An 18241-nucleotide genomic window follows, 5' to 3' on the forward strand; every position below is an offset into this window, starting at 1 on the left:
TAAAACTGTTCTATATTTCTTTCTGTATTTACTCTGCTGTATTTTTTTACATCATCCTTTTGTGTTCGCGCTGGTGCATCACATATAACTGTATTTCAATGTATTGCTTGGATGTTGTATTGTTATATTATATTGTAAATGTGTTGCTGTTAATGTGTCACATCTGAACATATATCCTGGAAAGAATATGTGAAACTTGCAATAGAAGCAGAAACCCTGTAGCCATGTAAGACCTTCCTGCTCTTGTGTGTCAGTTTGCAGGGACTTTATCAGACGGGCTGGGGAAGACCATGGACAACCGGCACCAGAGCGAGCGAGAGTACATCAGATACCACGGAGCCACCAGTGGGGAACACCTGGTAGCAGGGATCCATGGACTGGCTCATGGTACAACCTGTGTCTGGTTAAGTTACAGTAAATCTAATGGGAAAAGGTTATCGTTATCCCCAAAGCAATTTCAGTCAAAAACAACTGGTCTTGGTTATATGTCTAGGAAGACGTTTCACCTCTCATCCAAGAGGCTTCATCAGTTCATGTACTCAACTGACCAGGCTGGGACTAGTCTAACTATCTGGTGTGGAGAACCAGGTATTTAACCTTTCACAAGGCCGAGGATGTCACTGGAACCCTTTGTGCTCCAAGTGCTAACAACCGCTGTTAGTGTGATAGTCGTTGGTGGGAAGTAGGTTTTGACTTTGTTAGTGCTCTATTGAGTCTTATCGACAGTTGTTGAGTGACAGGACGCCATTTGTGAACAGTTGTTCTTTAAGGTTAGATTGTTGAATCTCCTGGGAAGGGATGTAAGGGCAGCATTGTAAATTGGAGATAAGTGGTGTCTAAGACCTCCTCCTCTGCGATGGTTTCTCTACTTTTGCATAGATGGCATCTTTTACTCCTCTTTCAAACCATCTGTCTTCTCTGTCCAGGATGTGGACATTGTTGTCATCAAATGAGTGGGCTTCCTCCTTGAGATGTTAGTGGACAGCAAAGTCCAGGCCTGAGGAGTTGGCTCTCCTGTGTTGGGCCATGCGTTTATGCAATTTTTTCGCACAGATACTGTAAATTGATTTGCATGTTGAAAGGTTAGGAGCAGCACACAGAATGTAACTGTAACATGGCTGCCTTATTAAAGTCACATCCACTGTGCAAAGTGCAAAAATAATGTGTGTTAAAGTGTTGAAAATATTCAGCATCCCAAGATGGGAGAAATAGCAATCAGGTTCGAGTGATCTGGTCAGAGCCCTGGATTTTAATTCTGGATATTATTACACAGAACCTGATGACATTGTTGCTGAGTGTTTATGGCTGAATAAGCTGTCAGGCTTTGTGTTTAAGACTTTGGTGATGGATTAGTCTCAGTTTGTGACTTGGTGAAACTGTTCGATGTGCAGACCAATGACTGAATGAAAATTCCATTAAATTCAATTTTATTTATAGTGCCAAATCATAACAAAAGTTATCTCAGGACACTTTACAGAGTAGGTTAAGAACACACTCTATGACTTATTTATGATTTACATAGACCCAACAATTCCCCCGTAGAGTACGGTGGCAACGAAAACCTTCCCTATTACAGGCAGGAACGTAAGACAGACCCAGCTCTATGGAGGACGGCCATCTGTCTTGACCGGTTGGGGAGGAAGAAAAGGAGAGAGAAAGAGAGAAAAGACGGACAGATGGACAGAGAGAGACAAAGACAGAGACAAACACACTTCCAGTAACTGTAATAATATCTATAGTAATGTGAATATGACTTATATGTTACGGCGGTTAATACAGGAGAATAGTAGAAACAAGCACAGCTAAGGTTATAGATTATAATAGTAGCAGGAAGCGTCATGCAGGACCACGGCAGCAGGCTACACCACGATCAGCAGAGACCTGCGAGACGACACAGCACAAACAACTCCGGGGAAGAAGTGAATTAGTAACATGCATTGATGAGACATGATGATACAGACAGAGAGGAGAGAAGCTCAGAGTATCTGGAAAAGTATTATCCCCCGGCAGACTAGGCCTATAGCAGCATAATTAAGCAGAACAAAATCAGCTTAAAAATAACAACATTGCTAAGGGCTCGTAAGCCCTAGCTGTAAGCTTTATCAACAAGGAAAGTTTTAAGTTTACTCTTATACATAGGGACAGTGTCTCACTTCCGAATAACACTTGGGAGTTGGTTCCACAGGAGAGGAGCTTGGTAGCTGAAGGCTCTGCCTCCCATTCTACTTTTGGAGACTCTAGGAACGAAAAGTAGCCCTGCATTCTCAGAGCTCAGCGATCTAGTTGGGTAATACGGTACCATGAGCTCTTTAAGATACGACGGATCCTGACCAATAAGAGCTTTGTAGGTAAGGAGAAGTATTTAAAATCCTATTCTAGATCTTTCAGATAGCCAGTGCAAAGAGGCTAATACAGGAGAAATATGTTCTCTTCGATTTGTTTTAGTTAGTACACGAGCTGCAGCATTTTGGACCAACTGGAGACTCCTAACAGACTTATTGGAGCAGCCTGATAATAAGGAGTTGCAGTAGTCCAGCCTAGAAGTAACAAATGCATGAACTAGTTTTTCTACATCTTTCTGAGACACAGTGCTCCTAATTTTCGCAATATTACGCAGGTGAAAATATGCATTCCTTGTCGTTAGTTTTCTATGTGAGAATCGAAGGACATATCCTGATCAAAAATAACACCCAGTTCCCTTACTGTGGTGCATCATCCAGAGTAACAATTTATTTAGCTATTGAGTTTGGGAGGCCTTCAGGGCCAAGTACAATAACTTTAGTTTATCTGAGTTTAACATCAGAAAATTGCAGGTCATCCAGCTTTTTATTTCCTTAATGCACATTTGAAGTTTAGCTAACTGATCGGTTTCTTCTGGTTTGATCGACAAATACAATTGTGTATCATTAGCATAACAATGAAAATTTATGGAGTGCTTCCTTATAATATTTCCTAAGGGAAGCATATATAAGGTGAATAGAATTTGTCCAAGGACAGAACCCTGTGGAACTCCGTGACTAACTTTAGTGTGCATGGAGGATTTGTCGTTAACATGTACAAACAGATCTTTCTGATAAATATGACTTAAACCAGCTTAATGCGGTTCCCTCAATGCCAATTAGATGCTCCAGTCTCTGTAGCAGGATGCAATGGTCAATAGTGTCGAAGGCAGCACTAAGATCTAGTAAAACAAGTACAGAGACAAGTCCTTTGTCTGAAGCTATTAGAAGGTCGTTAGTAATTTTTACCAGTGCTGTCTCAGTGCTATGATTCATTCTAAATCCTGACTGGAAGTCCTCAAATAACTCATTATTATGTAAAAGTCACACAGCTGATTGGCGACTAATTTATCGAGGATCTTAGAGAGAAAAGGAAGGTTAGATATAGGTCTATAGTTGGCTAGTACCTCAGGATCAAGACTGGGCTTTTTAAGAAGAGGTTTAATTACAGCTACTTTAAAAGACTGTGATACATAACCTTAATCATATCTAAAACAGGAGTGCTAACTAAAGGTAACACTTCTTTAAGTAACCTAGTTGGAATAGAGTCTAGGAGACAAGTAGAGGCATTTGATGCTGAAATAGTAGAGGTTAATTTTTTAAGGTCAATTGTAGAAAAGCAGTCCAAGAATATATCAGGGCGTACAGTTGTCAAAAATTGGTGCCAAGCGAGTTGATTTTTTCTCTAATAGTTATAATTTTGTCATTAAGTCGTTACTACTGAGAGTTATAGGAATACATGGCTCAATAGAGCTGTGGCTCTCTGTCAGCCTGGCTACAGTGCTGTAAAGAAATCTAGGATTGTTCTTATTTTCCTCTATTAAAGATGAGTAATAGGCTGCTCTTGCATTACAGAGGGCCTTCCTATATGTTTTTAGACTTTCATAACAAACTAAGCGAGATTCCTCCAATTTAGTGGAGCGCCATTTACTTTCCAATTTCCGCGATACTTGTTTGAATTCACGGGTTTGTGAGTTATACCATAGGGCTAACGTTCTCTGTTTCATTATCTTTTTTAAAGGAGCAACAAAGTTGAGTGTGAGCCAGCAGCACTACCAACAAGGTGATAAATTTCAGAGAAACTAACGTTAGTGCAGGAATATTAGGATAAGGCATTAAAGTAAATGCAGATAGAATCGCTTCCTTAAATAGTTATAGCACTGTCAGATAAACATCTAGTGTAGAAACTTTTACCTAGAGGTGAGTAGTCCTGTAATACGAATTCAAAAGTTATTAAATAATGGTCTGATTAAATAGGATTCTGTGGAAAGACTATTAAGTCATTGATTTCCACATCATAAGCCCAATAACTCATTAATATGTAAAAAAAAAAAAAAGTCACACAGCTTATTGGGGACTAATTTCTTGAGGATCTTAGAAAGAATGTACTAAATTGCTACGCTTTCTAATATTTGAGAGAAAGATTTCTTTTACAGGTAAATTTTCTCCTTTCATTAACCCCGCAATCATGTAGATAATATTTATTAAATCCTTTGTTGACACCCACTTTGTCAGTTTATAGACAAATGGTAATTCAAATTACAGAACAAATGATTAATACTTGATTCATTCTGAAATGCTCTTATTTTTTTATTGTTCAGAATTTGATAGAATATCCACTGTGGTTATACCACTACTGTACGAGCATGTTTTTTTTCAATAACCAAGGCACTTCAACAAAAACTTTATTTTGTGAAAATAACAGTGAGCTAAATTAGAGAATAGCAACTCTATAGTTCTGCTGGGAGACTTCAGCACCTGGGATAGAGACACCTGGAGAGATGTGATTGGGGGGAACAGACTCCCTGATCTAAATACGAGTGGACGTCTCTTATTAGACTTCTATGCTAGTCATGGATTGTATATAACAAACACCATGTTTCAAACATAAGGATGCTCATAAGTGTACGTGGTACCAGAGCACCCTAGGCCAAAGGTCAATGATTGATTTTGTGATCGTATCGTCTGATCAGAGGCCACATGTTTTGGACATTCGGGTGAAGAGAGGGGCGGAGCTGTCAACCAATCACCATCTGGTGATGAGTTGGGTCAGAGGATGGGGGAAGATTCTGGATGACCTGGTAAGCCGAAACAGTAGTGTGGGTGAACTTGGAATGTTGAAACTCACACCTCTGGCGGAGCTTTTCTGGCATCCCTGTGGATGTGGGGGGCATTGAACCCGAGTGGGATATGTCCAAAGCTTTCATTGCTGAAGCTGTGGCGGTGAGCTGTGGTCTCGAGGTCTTAGGTGCCTCAAGGGGTGGTAACCCTTGAACACTGTTGTGGACACATGGGTTATCAGGGAAGCTGGCCAACTGAAGGAGTCCTTCTGGGATATGTTATCTGGGAAGACGCTAGTGACCTCAACTGAAAAAAGTAATCGGGTGGTGGAAGTAGCACTTTGACGAACTCCTTAATCTGACTAACACTTCCTCTATTGTAGAGGCCAACTTGGAGGCTGATGGGGGATCATCGTCAATATCCCTGGCAGAAGTCACTGAGGTAGTCAAACAACTCCACAGTGGCAAAGCCCAAGGGATCGATAACATTTAGTCCAGAAATGCTGAAAGCTTTGGGTTGGGAGGGGCTGTCTTGGTTGACACAGCTCTTCAGCATTGTTTGCAAGTCTTGGACAGCGCCCCTGTTTAAAAAGCGGGACCAAAGAGCGAGAATTAACGGAACAATATCTATATTTCAAAATCAAAATCTCTTTTTGCAGATCATGTGGTCCTGATGGCATCATCGTTCAGTGACCTTCAGCACTCACTGGATCAGTTCGCAGCCGAGTGTGAAATGGCTGGCATGCAGATCAACACCTCCAAGGCCCTGGCCACACGAGAACACATTTTCCCATTAACACACATTTTTAATACCAGTTAGGCCGACCATCCACGGCGTTATCCAAGCTTGAAAACGGTCTTTTCTGCGCTTTGTTAACAATGTCGTCATCTCCACACCTCCGACCTCTAACCCCCGCAGCGTCACATAACAGCTGCGTGGAGAGAGACACGGACCCACAGACTGAACTGTACTCTGAGCCACATGCATGGGAATGAATTAGGCCGACCATATATTTCTCCCTTTTCCCTGATACTCTGAATAAAATGCTAAATTGGTCGCTAGTAGCTTTTAATAAATAAAGTTGCCAAGAAGGTCCCAAAAAGTAGCAAGACAGTGCCCCCCTGTGAGTGCTTTGGGACGGGGAGGGGCTCATCAGTTACTACAGAGTGATTCGTGCATCAGAGTCCAAAACACCACAAAAGTCTCCAATAACACCAGAAACAGTCTAAAGATTTCTCTCTAGGGTGGATGAGGATTTGGGAAGTTGCCAGATTTGGCGACAAACTCTCCAGTGTTTGTATTATGATTCTACACAACAGTGGAGCTCCATCTCCTCTTCTCCGTGTTGGTGTATTTCTGTGGCAGTTACAAGGCCACACCCGGGCCCGGCATGTGTATTACAGCGTTTTCAGCTGGTTTCACTGGTTTCATGTGGACGCAGATATTTCTTGAGCCGAGTCCGTGTGGACGGAAAACCTTTCCAGAAGGGAGGGGGAAAAAACGGTTGTTTTTGATCATGTGGCCAGGGCCTAAATCTCAGGCCATGGCTCTCAGCAGGAAACCGGAGGATTGCTTACTTCGGGTAGGCAATAAGTCCTTACCCCAAATTAAGGAGTTTAAGTACCTCAGAGTCTTGTTGTGACGATGGAGTGTGAGTTTGGCCAGAGAATCAGAGCAGCAGGGGCAGTATTGCATTTGCCTAACTGCACGGTTGTGATGAAAAGAAGGCTGAGCCAGGAGGCCAAGCTCCCGATCCATCGGTCAAACTTCGTTCCTACCCTCACCTATGGTCATGAAAGCTGGGTCATGACTGAGAGAACAAGGTCGCAAGTATAAGGTGGCTAGCATCTCTCTTAGAAATATGCTGAGAAGCTCAACCATCAATGAGAAACTTGGAGAAGAGCCGCTGCTCCTTTACACTGAAAGGAGCCAGTTGAGGTGGTTCGGTCATCTTATAAGGATGGCCCCTGTGCGCCTCCCTAGGAAGGTTTTCCAGGCACGTCCAGCTGGGAGGAAGCCTGATGGAAGACCCAGTACTAGGTGGAGAGATTATATCTCTACAATTACCTGGGAACACCTCTGAATCCCCCTGTTAGAGCTGGTTAATGTGGCCTGTCTGCTGCTGATCTGGGATTTTCTCACTAACTTTATCTCAAGTAGATTGCAGTGTAAATACACTTACAAATTAACATGTCCATAAATGAGCTATTATAGCAATTTGCATCCTTGATAGTATCAATGGGAAAAACATTTATTGGTTGAATTGACCAAATTAATTATGGGAATAATATTCTTCAATTGTTGAACAATGTACAATATCAAAGAGTTAATATCAGTGAATTACAGTGAACATGTATTAAATGCTTCCCCAGGTATCATCGGAGGCATGACAAGCATCATCACTTCCACAGTGGAGGGCGTGAAGTCGGAGGGTGGAGTCAGCGGCTTCTTCTCAGGCCTGGGTAAAGGTCTGGTTGGCACTGTGACCAAACCGGTGGCTGGAGCTCTGGACTTTGCCTCAGAGACAGCACAGACGGTCCGGGACATGGCTAGTCTCAGCAACCACAGGTGGGTTAAGTTTATAATAGTCCTCCACTTCCTAAAACATGAAGGGGGCCTCTTTTCGGCTGTAGAAGCCTGTTGAGTTTTTGTACATCCTCCACTGAAAATGTAATGTCCAAAATGTTAATTATTATATCTTTACATGTCTGGTTGTCTAATATGTTTCAAAGGGTAACAATTTGTATTAATTCTGCCTATGTAGAATTTTAACCAGTATATAAACATTTCATCAGTGGTTAATAACACACTGTAACATAGTTGTAAGCAACTATAAAGACATTTTTAAGTGTTAATGTAAAATATTAATCAACAATTCAAATTCTTCTATGAATACATATTATTACAACTGTGTTTAACTAAATTGTTATTTATGTTCTGTTTATACATCAGCCTGCACTGCCAACAGGAGGAGTTATATTTATTGAATAAGGCCATGAATAAACATTTTTATCTGCTTACAACTGCATAGTCGTGTGTTATAAACCATTTATTAAATGTTTATATATAGCTTATAAATTCTAAATAAAAGGACCTAAAAAGTGTTACCCTCGCCACCTCTTGCACAGGCAGGTGGAGTGTGGGCCTACAAAGCCCAGGTCTTTGTCATTTGACACTGGGGTGCTTTGGTTGAAGTGGCTGTAATCAAAATGAATGATGATGTTTCTCTCTAACTGCTGTATGCTGACAAGTTCACCATATCAACTGAAAAAATGATGATATGCCAATATTGTTCTCACAACTTGTTTCTGCTACCCTCAGGTGGCCAAACAAATCAGTTATTGTGGTTTTAAGGTTGAGTAATCTCTCTTAAAAGATTCTGCATAGGAAGTAGGACATAATGAATATTATCTATAAGATGCTAGGGTTCATGAAAGGAGACAATTTACCTGTTAGTGAAATATTTCTCTCAAATATTAGAAAGCGTAGCAAGACTTCCAGTTATGGCGGCTTGCTGTGGGGACGTGTTATTACCTGCTCTGCTACCTAAATCCTTTTTAAAAACTATTTTGGGAACCGCTGTGTGGCTACTTACATTCCAGCAGTTTACGGGTATGCCTCTCAAGCAGAGAAAAGCAAGCCAAAAGTGGAAGATGCATGCACTTTCCCAGAAAGCTGGACCCAGAAGGTGCTGGAGCTGCCACCATTACGTACAAAACTCACAGTGGAAAGGGCACATAGGATCAGTCGGAAAAAAGAGCCCATAATGAAGTTCTTAAACTATAAAGATAAAGAAGCAGTGGTAAGAGCAGAGCTCAAAAGAGCTGAAAAGAGAAATCCTTTACAAGAACCACCATTTGGTGGACATGGCTGAGAAAGCTTCTTCTGGACTTCAGCCATTGGGCCGGGGTTACTCGTCTGTAGTGGAGGTGGTGTTCATCATTGGTGGCCTTGGTCATCTCTACTCGGCTGGCAGCTTCCCATTTCACATCAGCATGGACAATGCCAGCGAGGAGGTGCAGGTTGTTTATATTGGTGGGCTTCAAACAGCCAGTGATTAAATGACAGGTGTTATTCAACACTGGGTCTAGTTTCTTGGCATGGGATGATCTCTCCCAAACAGGACACGCATACTCCGCAGAGGACTAGCACAGGGCCAGAGTAGTGGATCTTAATGTGTGTGCTGTTGCTCCCCATTTGGAGTTGGTCAGCTTCCAGAGAATGTTATTTCGGAAGTTAACTCTCAGCCAAGCTGCGATCGTTAGAACTCCGGTATTGATTATGTATAAGGGACGATCTTATATCTTTAACAGCCCAAGCGAAGCTGAAGGCTTCATCAGGAAGATTAAGTCAGAGAACGGAAAGGACTGAAAATCTACATTGCAAATGCTCATATCGACCTTCAAGGTAACATGTATTGCGGATTAATAATGAGAAATTGCAGTTATACCTAATGGCTTCATTAGGCTAAAACTCTTTGGCTAGGCTAGTTTGGAAATTTTGTTGTTGTTTGTTTAGGAGTATTTACTGGGTTACACCACCTGAGTTACTTTATATTCGGTCTCGCCAGATATGAAGGTCTGTTGAAGAAAATGCGTTAAACGGAAAACAACATTTATGGACAAATCGACAAAATTTAAGTTGGAAGCTCCTCTGCCCCTTTTTTTAAAATGTATTTTATTAATATATACAGTAGAGATCTCAGAATTTGATAGAATATCCGCTGTGTCTGTACCACTGCTGTACTATCATGATTTTTTAATTAACCAAGACTTGACCAACACTTCAACAAAAACCTTTTTTTTGTGAAAAGAACAGTGAGCAAAATTAGAGAACAGTTACCATTGTGTCAGAAGAGAAGATTTCAACAATGTGTTCTTGGGCTATATGAATAAAAATGAATAGGAAGTGTAGAGGCCACAGCTTTGAATGACTTCAGCACATCTGTGCCCACAGGACATCACTAGTTTCTCACACTGCTCAGGTTCGATCTTGGTCCATTCTTTTTCAGTCTCTTCCACAGTTCAGTAACTGTAGGGGGTTTCTTAGCCATTACTTTGTCGCCAAGAATTTTCCAAAGATTTTCTATGGGACTGGACTATCTGGACTGGCCATTTTTATTGTTTCAATATTCTTAGCTTCAAGGAACTGCTTAACCGGTTTTGCAGTGTGACAGGGGACATTGTCTGGCGTGAAAATTGCGGGCTGATTGGGAGACAATTGCAGTAAATGTATTGCATGTACCCTGCCATTTAGCTGTACAAGAGGCCCAACTCCTGCTGCAAAAAACATCCCCCAAACCATGACGATTTCTTCCCCAGTCTTACGCCGAACATGAGGTTTTGCATCAGACCGTAATAAATTGAACATATTCTCATCGCTGAAGTCACTCTGGACCAGTTTTCCTCTGTCCACAGAACATGCTCCTCAGCAAAGGCAAGTCTAGCCTTGTTATTCTTTCTACTGATTAGAGGTTAGGTCCCTGCAGAGTGGGCTTTCAGTAGAAAAAGTCTTTAACAACGAGATACTGTGTGCCGAGACAGATCCTTGCCCTGGTCAGCACTGAACTGGCAAGCAACCCCAGCTGTTGAACCGATTACAGATTATCCGATATCTTCCCTAACCCTGAAGTTATATATGATTTTTATATGACGTTTTGCAGGGATTAAACAGGGATTAAACAGTATAAACCCTCATCAACCACTTACTGAATCAATTTTAATCTTTTGTTAATTTAATTATATTTCGCTTTTAAACATGCTCTTCCCCAATCCCACTAATATCCTCGTGTGTCTGTTCTCCAAGCATTTCATTTATCTGATGCTGATCCTGTTGAGTACTCTGCTAAAAGGTTATAGAATCTAGATATGTGTTTTAAACCATTTAAGTTATTAATCACCGTTTCCTCAATAATCGATAGCGGGGGTGTGGCCATGAATGTCTTATATTTTGATTAGGGCCAAGCTATCAAATCATTTTGTAATAGAGTATTCTACTGATTATTCCATTGATTAATCGAGTAATACATAAAATAAATAAAAAAATCCAAAAAAAAAAAATATTATTATTTTGCGTAAAACAATTTGCGTTATTTTGCAAAAAATTTATTATCTCTGGGGTAGGCTTATTTGGTGTGGTAACACCCAGTCTGTGAGTTTGTGTTTGAGTGTGCAGGTGAGAGAGAGAGAGAGAGAGAGAGAGAGAGAGAGAGAGAGAGAGAGAGAGAGAGAGAGAGAGAGAGAGAGAGAGAGAGAGAGAGAGAGAGAGAGAGAGAGAGAGAGAGAGAGAGAGAGAGAGAGAGAGAGAGAGAGAGAGAGAGAGAGAGAGAGAGAGAGAGAGAGAGAGAGAGAGAGACGTGTGTGTGTGTGTTGAAGGCAATACACTCGCAATTTACCATGAATAAGTTTACTATTTAAACAATTCAAAGTAGTGCATAAAATTCTATGTGACACACATGTTTACTCAAACAGGTTTCAAAGACAAATAGAGTTATTTAGAAAATTAGAGATAGATATTATCAGGCAGAGCGACTCGCTCTCTTCCTGTTTACCGTAACAACAAGCAACGTACAAAACACGACCGACACGATTCCTCAAACAAAACCATAAAGACTGATCGGGTAGGTAACGTTATTTTTGACATTGTCATGAAAAACTAAACATAGAGGAACTCATGAGGACAGCTAACGTTACGCATTTTCTTCCTGTTTCTTTGTCACTACAGCAACAGAACAGCAGTGCTCGGTAAAGTGACGTTAACAACATGCTGATTTCGGCTCCGATGCGGAATCATCGACGTTGTGCTGTTGTGGTAGAACAGTTCTAGTTAACAGTGGACACAGTGCAACTTAAGTGTGAAATGATCTCAAACTTCTTCTTTGCCTTTTCCAGATGAATTGTTGTGCATCCGCAAAAACGGTCCCAATGGAACAATGATCCCTGCGCTGAACAGGCCGCAAAACGTGCAAGATAGGAATTGAACGAATCATCGATTTTTTGTAATCGAGTAACTTGAGTTACTTAAGTAATTGTTTCAGCCCTATAAATGCTATAGAATTTCTTAATTGCAAATATTTATAAAAATTCTTTTGAGGAACTCCGTACTTGACATGAAAAAGTTGATCAAATCTGAGAAGGGTACCTTCAAAATAAAGGTCCGAAACCATCCCAATTCCTTCCTCTGCTCATAATTTGAATCCCCATCCAATCTACCAGGTTTGAATTGTCTGTTGCCCCAGATAGGAGTAAATTGTGAAAAAGTTATTGTTTCATCATCAAAGCGTACAGTTTGTGCACTGATATTTTAACAAAAGGGTTTCTTTAGCGTCTTGATATCTATTGTTCCAAATGAACAAGCTAAATATATATATATATATATATATATATATATATATATTTTTTTTTTTTTTAAATGTATTTATTTATTATTATTATTATTATTATTATTATTATTTTTTTTTTTTAATACAAGTTACTGGGTAATGGAAGCGGGAGTACTTGGAAAAGATATATAAATGTGGGTATAATATACATTTTTAATAAGATTTATACGACCAATCATTAATATCAGCAATTTAGACCATCGTTCCTACTTTTCTGTCACTTCATCTACCAGAGGGTTATAGTTTACAAGGACAGAGGTTCTATTGCTAAAGTGAAAAGCCGAAGAGACAAAGGGCAGCCTTGCCTGGTTGAGTGTTCGAGTGAAATTGTATTATTCGTCAATAATTCTGCTGTTGGGTTTGTGTACAGCAGGGCTATTCAATCGGCGGCCCCGGGCCAGATTTGGCCCGCGAGGGAATATTTACTGGCCCTTTGAGTAGAGAGCCTGTGTGAAAAAGTAATTCATGACCGCTGTCCTTTCTCGTATCCATCTCAGCGCTACCGTCTCGGCACGTTGGGAGACTTGCTCCATGCGTGGCACTACGCACACTCCCACTCGCTCTTCTTCGTGGGTTTCTGAATCCTCTTGGCAACAGCTCGCTAAACTCTGCTCTGTCGTTAAATCTGTGCAGCCATATCGGTGTGTAAAGAGTATAAGTTGATAAGGCATTTTCAGAAAAATCATGTTACTCTGCATTTATGTTACGTTAATTTTTGTCAGTCCAGTTTTTGATGAATAAACTAATGTTTCATATGTACTTGTAAGCCTGGTAAAGTAACTAGTAACTGAGAGTACTAATAAATGAGTAGTTATCAGATTAATGTAGTGGAGTAAAAAGTAGAATATTTCCACTGATTTGTAGTGGAGTGGAAGTATAAAGTAGCATGTAAATAAAATACTCAAGTAAAGGACAAGAGCCACAAACTTATTGAGTGAAAACCTCTGGTTAACAGGTATGCTAATTTAACAAGGATTGCTTTTTGACAAGCTTGTTGCACTTTGAGGCCTATGACTACTATTATATTACAGTGATAAAGTAAAGACAATATATGTACTCCTATGTCGCTGCATTGTTTTACAATATCCATTGATGGGATGCTCATATTTTTCCGGCCCCTCATTTTGGACCACTTTCGTCAACCGGCCCCAATTCCAAATTAATTGAATAGCCCTGGTGTACAGTACTTTAATCCACTTGAGAAATATTTGTCCTAGACCACATCTAGGCAGCAGATCAAAAAGGTATTTCCATTATATTCTATCGAATGCTTGGCTAGCACCAACGGACAACATTGGAGTGTCTTTGGCATTATTTTTTCTCAAACAGTACATTTAACACTCTTACACTCTCCTGATGTTATGAAAGCCTTGCTGTTGTAATACAAAACCATTCTGATCATTACTGACCAGCTGAGGAAGATATTGTTCTAATCTTCTAGAGAGAGCTTTGCACAATATTTTTGTATCACATCCCATTAAACCAGGGGTGTCAAACTGATCCAGTAAAGGGGCTGTGTGCAGGTTTTCATTCCAACCTAACAAGAACACACCTGACTCGACTTACTCAATCACCTGAACTGTCTTCACACAATTTTTTGGACCAGCTGTGTTTTTGATTGGTTGGAATGAAAACCTGTAGCCACGTGGCCCTTTACTGGATCAGTTTGACACCCTTGCATTAAACTAATGGGATACTTTGTCAGGTTTTAATATCACAGTTATCATAGCTAATCTTAACGATTGTGGTACAGTTCCTGTTTTATATCATTCGTTAAACATATATATTAAAGGTTGTGCACGTTTCTGTTTAAACTTCTTAGAAAATTCTATAGGTATCCCATTAGGACCAGGTGCTTTCCCAGTGTTCATACTGCTCATGGCCTCATACAGATCCTCTACTGTTAATGTCTGTCTAGTGCTTCCTTATCATCTTCAGATAAGCTCTGGAACTGTAGCTGATCGAGAAATGCTTGTTGTTGTATATGCTCTTCTGCATATTCTGATTTGTATAATAGTTTGTATAAAAGTTTCTAAAGGTAGCATTCATTTAAATTGGGTATGTTGTTAAATCACCTGATATTGTTCTTTCGGCTTGCATTTTCTTAAGCCAGTAATTTGCTTGGCTTTTCACCCTGATCATAGTATGCTTGCTTGGTCCATAAGAGGGTTTTAGCCACTTTGTCAGTTGTTAGTTTATTTTATTCAGCTCTAATTACTGTCAATTGTTGCTGTTTTTCCTCGTCATTATTATCATAAAGATCTAACTCTAGTGTTTTAATCTGTCTTTCCAATGGTTGTATTTCTTTTTTGCTCTGTTTAGTCTTTGAGCTTGTATATTTAATAATTTCTCCCCTTATATATGCTTTGAATGCTTCCCACCTTACACTGGTGGTTGTTTCATCAGTGTTTAGTAGGAAAAAGTTATCTATGCAGGCTCCTATAAATTTAAGAAAGGATCCCCAAAGCAATTTCAGTCAAAAGCACTGGACTTGATTATTTGTCTAGGAAGACGTTTCACCTCTCATCCAAGAGGCTTCATCAGTTCATGTACGCATCTGACCAGGCTGGGACTGGTCGGACTAACTGGTGTAGAGATCCAGGTATTTAACCTTTCACAAGGCCAATGATGTCACTGGTAAGTCTTCCTAGACAAAGAACCAAGTCCAGCTGCTTTTGACTGAAATTGCTTGAGGGGAAAACGATGATCTGGACAAATGAGAACATTCACAGGCTTATTGCACACCAATTTGGGTTGGCAACCCTTAAAATGGTGCGGGAACATGAAAGGTTGGCTTGGAAAATTGCAGATTACAGAAACTACATACGGTTTAGTCTGACATGCAAACAGCAAAGGCTTACACCAACTAGCCTATGCTTGTATTCCACTATGAGCGGGCATAGTGGAGAAAATCATAGAAAAGGCTAAAAACCAACTCCTCAATGAGCGAATAAGACAGGTCAATTTCACTATCGAAGGGCTAAAAGAGAAAGCGGACCTCTCACTACAGAAACTGACATCAATCTTACCTGTTTCTATCATGGATGAAGTTGTGGATTTCACCCAGAAAGCCCAACTATCTCAACACAACAAGAGCAAAGAAAGACAAACAAAGAAATTTCACAATTTACAATGCCGGAATATTGGCAAAAACACAGAAATACTCACTTGGAGGCAGAAAACTGACACTCCAGCACAGAAAGAAACACATAACAGATGGGTTAAGGATTTGTCTGACAGAGGTCTTACCCACCCAGAGAAGGAGGCCTTAGCCAAGGGCTTGAACTTTGCCATGACACCAAAAGAGTTACCCATAGTGGAGTTGATTACAGCTACAGAATCTGCTATAAAGAAAAACAACCTTACCGGAACTGAGGCTGAACAGCTAAGGTTACAAGTGTCAGCAGCATTGTCCCAAGCAAAGGTTCCCCATCCAACCTCACCATTGAGGAGAGAAAAGCAGTAACAGCGCTGAGCAAAGACCACAACATCCCAATCCTTCCAGCAGACAAGGGTAGATGCACAGTTGTTTTCAATACAACTGATTACCAGGCACAGATCTGTGCACTACTCAGTGACTCTAACACTTATGAAACACTGAAACGAGACCCCACCAGCGGTTAGAAAAAGAAGGTTATAGAGTGTCTACAGCAACTTAAAAAAGAAGGGGTCACTGACAAATCACAATTTTACAGGCTCTATCCCCAGGATTAAGCCCCTGCTTATATGGACTCCCAAAAATCCATAAAGAAGGGGACCCGCTCAGGCCCAACAGCATAAACTCGGTCCCTTACAACATTGCCAAGCACATAGCCAATATCCTGGCACCACTGGTGGGCAACATCCCACACCCCATCCAAAACTCCATAGACTTTGTGAACAAAGTCTGAGACTTAAAAAATGGATGTAGATGAAACCATCCTACAGTGTGACTTCCTTTGTTCACCTGTATTCCAACCATGGAGGCTCTGGCCACAGTAAGAGAGCGGCTCACACAGGACAACTCCTTACACCACTGAACAAATCTCAAACCAGACCACATTTGCCAATATCTGGCCAACATCATAGGGTGCCTGAACACCACATATTTCCATTTTAATGGCACTTATTACAGACAAAAACAAGACTGTGCCATGAGTTCACCAGTATCCCGTATTGTGGCAAATCTATAAATGGAGGAAGTAGAGGACAAGGATTTGAACTCCTTCAAAGGAACAACACCGAGTCATTGGTTCAGATATGTGGATGACACATGGGTTAAAATCAAATCCAGAGAGATGCAAACTTTTACAGGACATATAAACTCAGTGGACAGAAACATCAAGTTCAGCAGAGAAGAAGTCAAGGACAACAGTTGCCTTTCTTAGACTGTGACGTCCATATGGAGAAGGACGGGAGCCTCCACATTGGGCTATACAGAAAACTCACTCACACAGATCAATATCTACTGTTTGACTCCCACCACCCCCTGGAACACAAGCTTGGAGTTATCAGAATCCTGCAACACAGAGCTGATAACGTACCCACCAGCTCACAGGCCCAAGGGGAAGAACGCACCTGAGAGGCGCCCTCACAACTTGTGGTTACCCCAGCTGGACCTTTGTGAAAACAGCAGCTGCTTCCAGAAAGAAAACCAAGATGGTTGAAAAAGAAAACAAGAGAAACAACATAGTCATCCCGAATGTGGATGGGGTATCAGAGAAACTCAGGAGGATCTTCAACAAACACTGCATCCCTGGGTAATTCAAACCCAGTAACACGCTCAGACAGACACTAGTAGATCCCAAGGACAGAACACTACACACCCACAAAAGCAATCTGGTTTATGCTGTTCATTGCAATGAGGAATGCAAAGATCTCTACATTGGAGAAGCAAAAAAAACACTGCATAACCGCATGGCCCAACACATGAGAGCTAACTCCTCAGGCCTGGACTCTGCTGTCCACTTACATCTCAAGGAGGAGGCCCACTCATTTGATGACAACAATGTGCACATCCTGGACAGAGAGGACAGATGGTTTGAAAGAAGAGTAAAAGAAGCCATCTACGCAAAAGTAGAGAAACCATTGGTAAACAGAGGAGGAGGTCTGAGACACCATTTATCTCCAATTTACAATGCTGCCCTTTCATCCCTTCTCAGGAGATTCAACAATCTAACCTCAAAGAACAACTGTTCACAAATGGCCTCCTGTGACTCCAACAACTGTCGTTAAGACTCAATAGAGCACTAAGGAAGTCGAAACCTACTTCCCACCAACGACTGTCACTCTAACGGCGGTTGTTGGCACAGAGGGTTCCAGTGACATCATCGGCCTTGTGAAAGGTTAAATACCTGGATCTCCACACTAGGTAGTTAGACCAGTCCCAGCCTGGTCAGTTGCGTACATGAACTGATGACGCCTCTTAGATGAGAGGGGAAACATCTTCCTAGACAAATAACCAAGTCCAGTTGCTTTTGACTGAAATTGCTTTGGGGATAACGATGAACTGGACAAATGAGAACATTCACAGGCTTAAGAAAGGATGGATCTTGTAACCAATGTACCTGGAACCTCCATCTCTGAGAATGTTGAGCAAATATGCCTAAGCATGCTTCCACCAGCTTTGAGGCAGCTGCATGATCACTAATCACTATGATGTCCTACCAGCAGTTTGTTACATTAGTTCTAACATCAGTTCAACAGTTATTAGGAAATAATCAATATGTGAATACGTTTGATAAGTAGAAGAGTCACAGGAAAATTATTTTTTGTTTGGATTTTTTGTCCTCCATACATTGACTAGTCTTAGATCTTTTAT

General features: G+C 40.9%; 1 protein-coding gene across 5 annotated transcripts in view; it reads left to right on the forward strand.

The window, feature by feature from the left end:
• Nucleotides 1-18241, forward strand: part of vps13d (vacuolar protein sorting 13 homolog D) — a 223510-nt gene that overhangs the window by 191463 nt on the left and 13806 nt on the right. For all 5 annotated transcript variants that reach the window (XM_083919727.1, XM_083919728.1, XM_083919729.1 and 2 more), the window contains exons 65-66: nucleotides 255-387; nucleotides 7433-7628. In XM_083919727.1, the coding sequence (XP_083775853.1) occupies nucleotides 255-387; nucleotides 7433-7628 (329 nt within the window). The remainder of the gene's footprint in view (nucleotides 1-254; nucleotides 388-7432; nucleotides 7629-18241) is intronic.

Source organism: Echiichthys vipera, assembly GCF_963691815.1.
Source record: "Echiichthys vipera genome assembly, chromosome: 9".
NCBI classification, from domain to species: Eukaryota; Metazoa; Chordata; class Actinopteri; order Perciformes; family Trachinidae; genus Echiichthys; species Echiichthys vipera.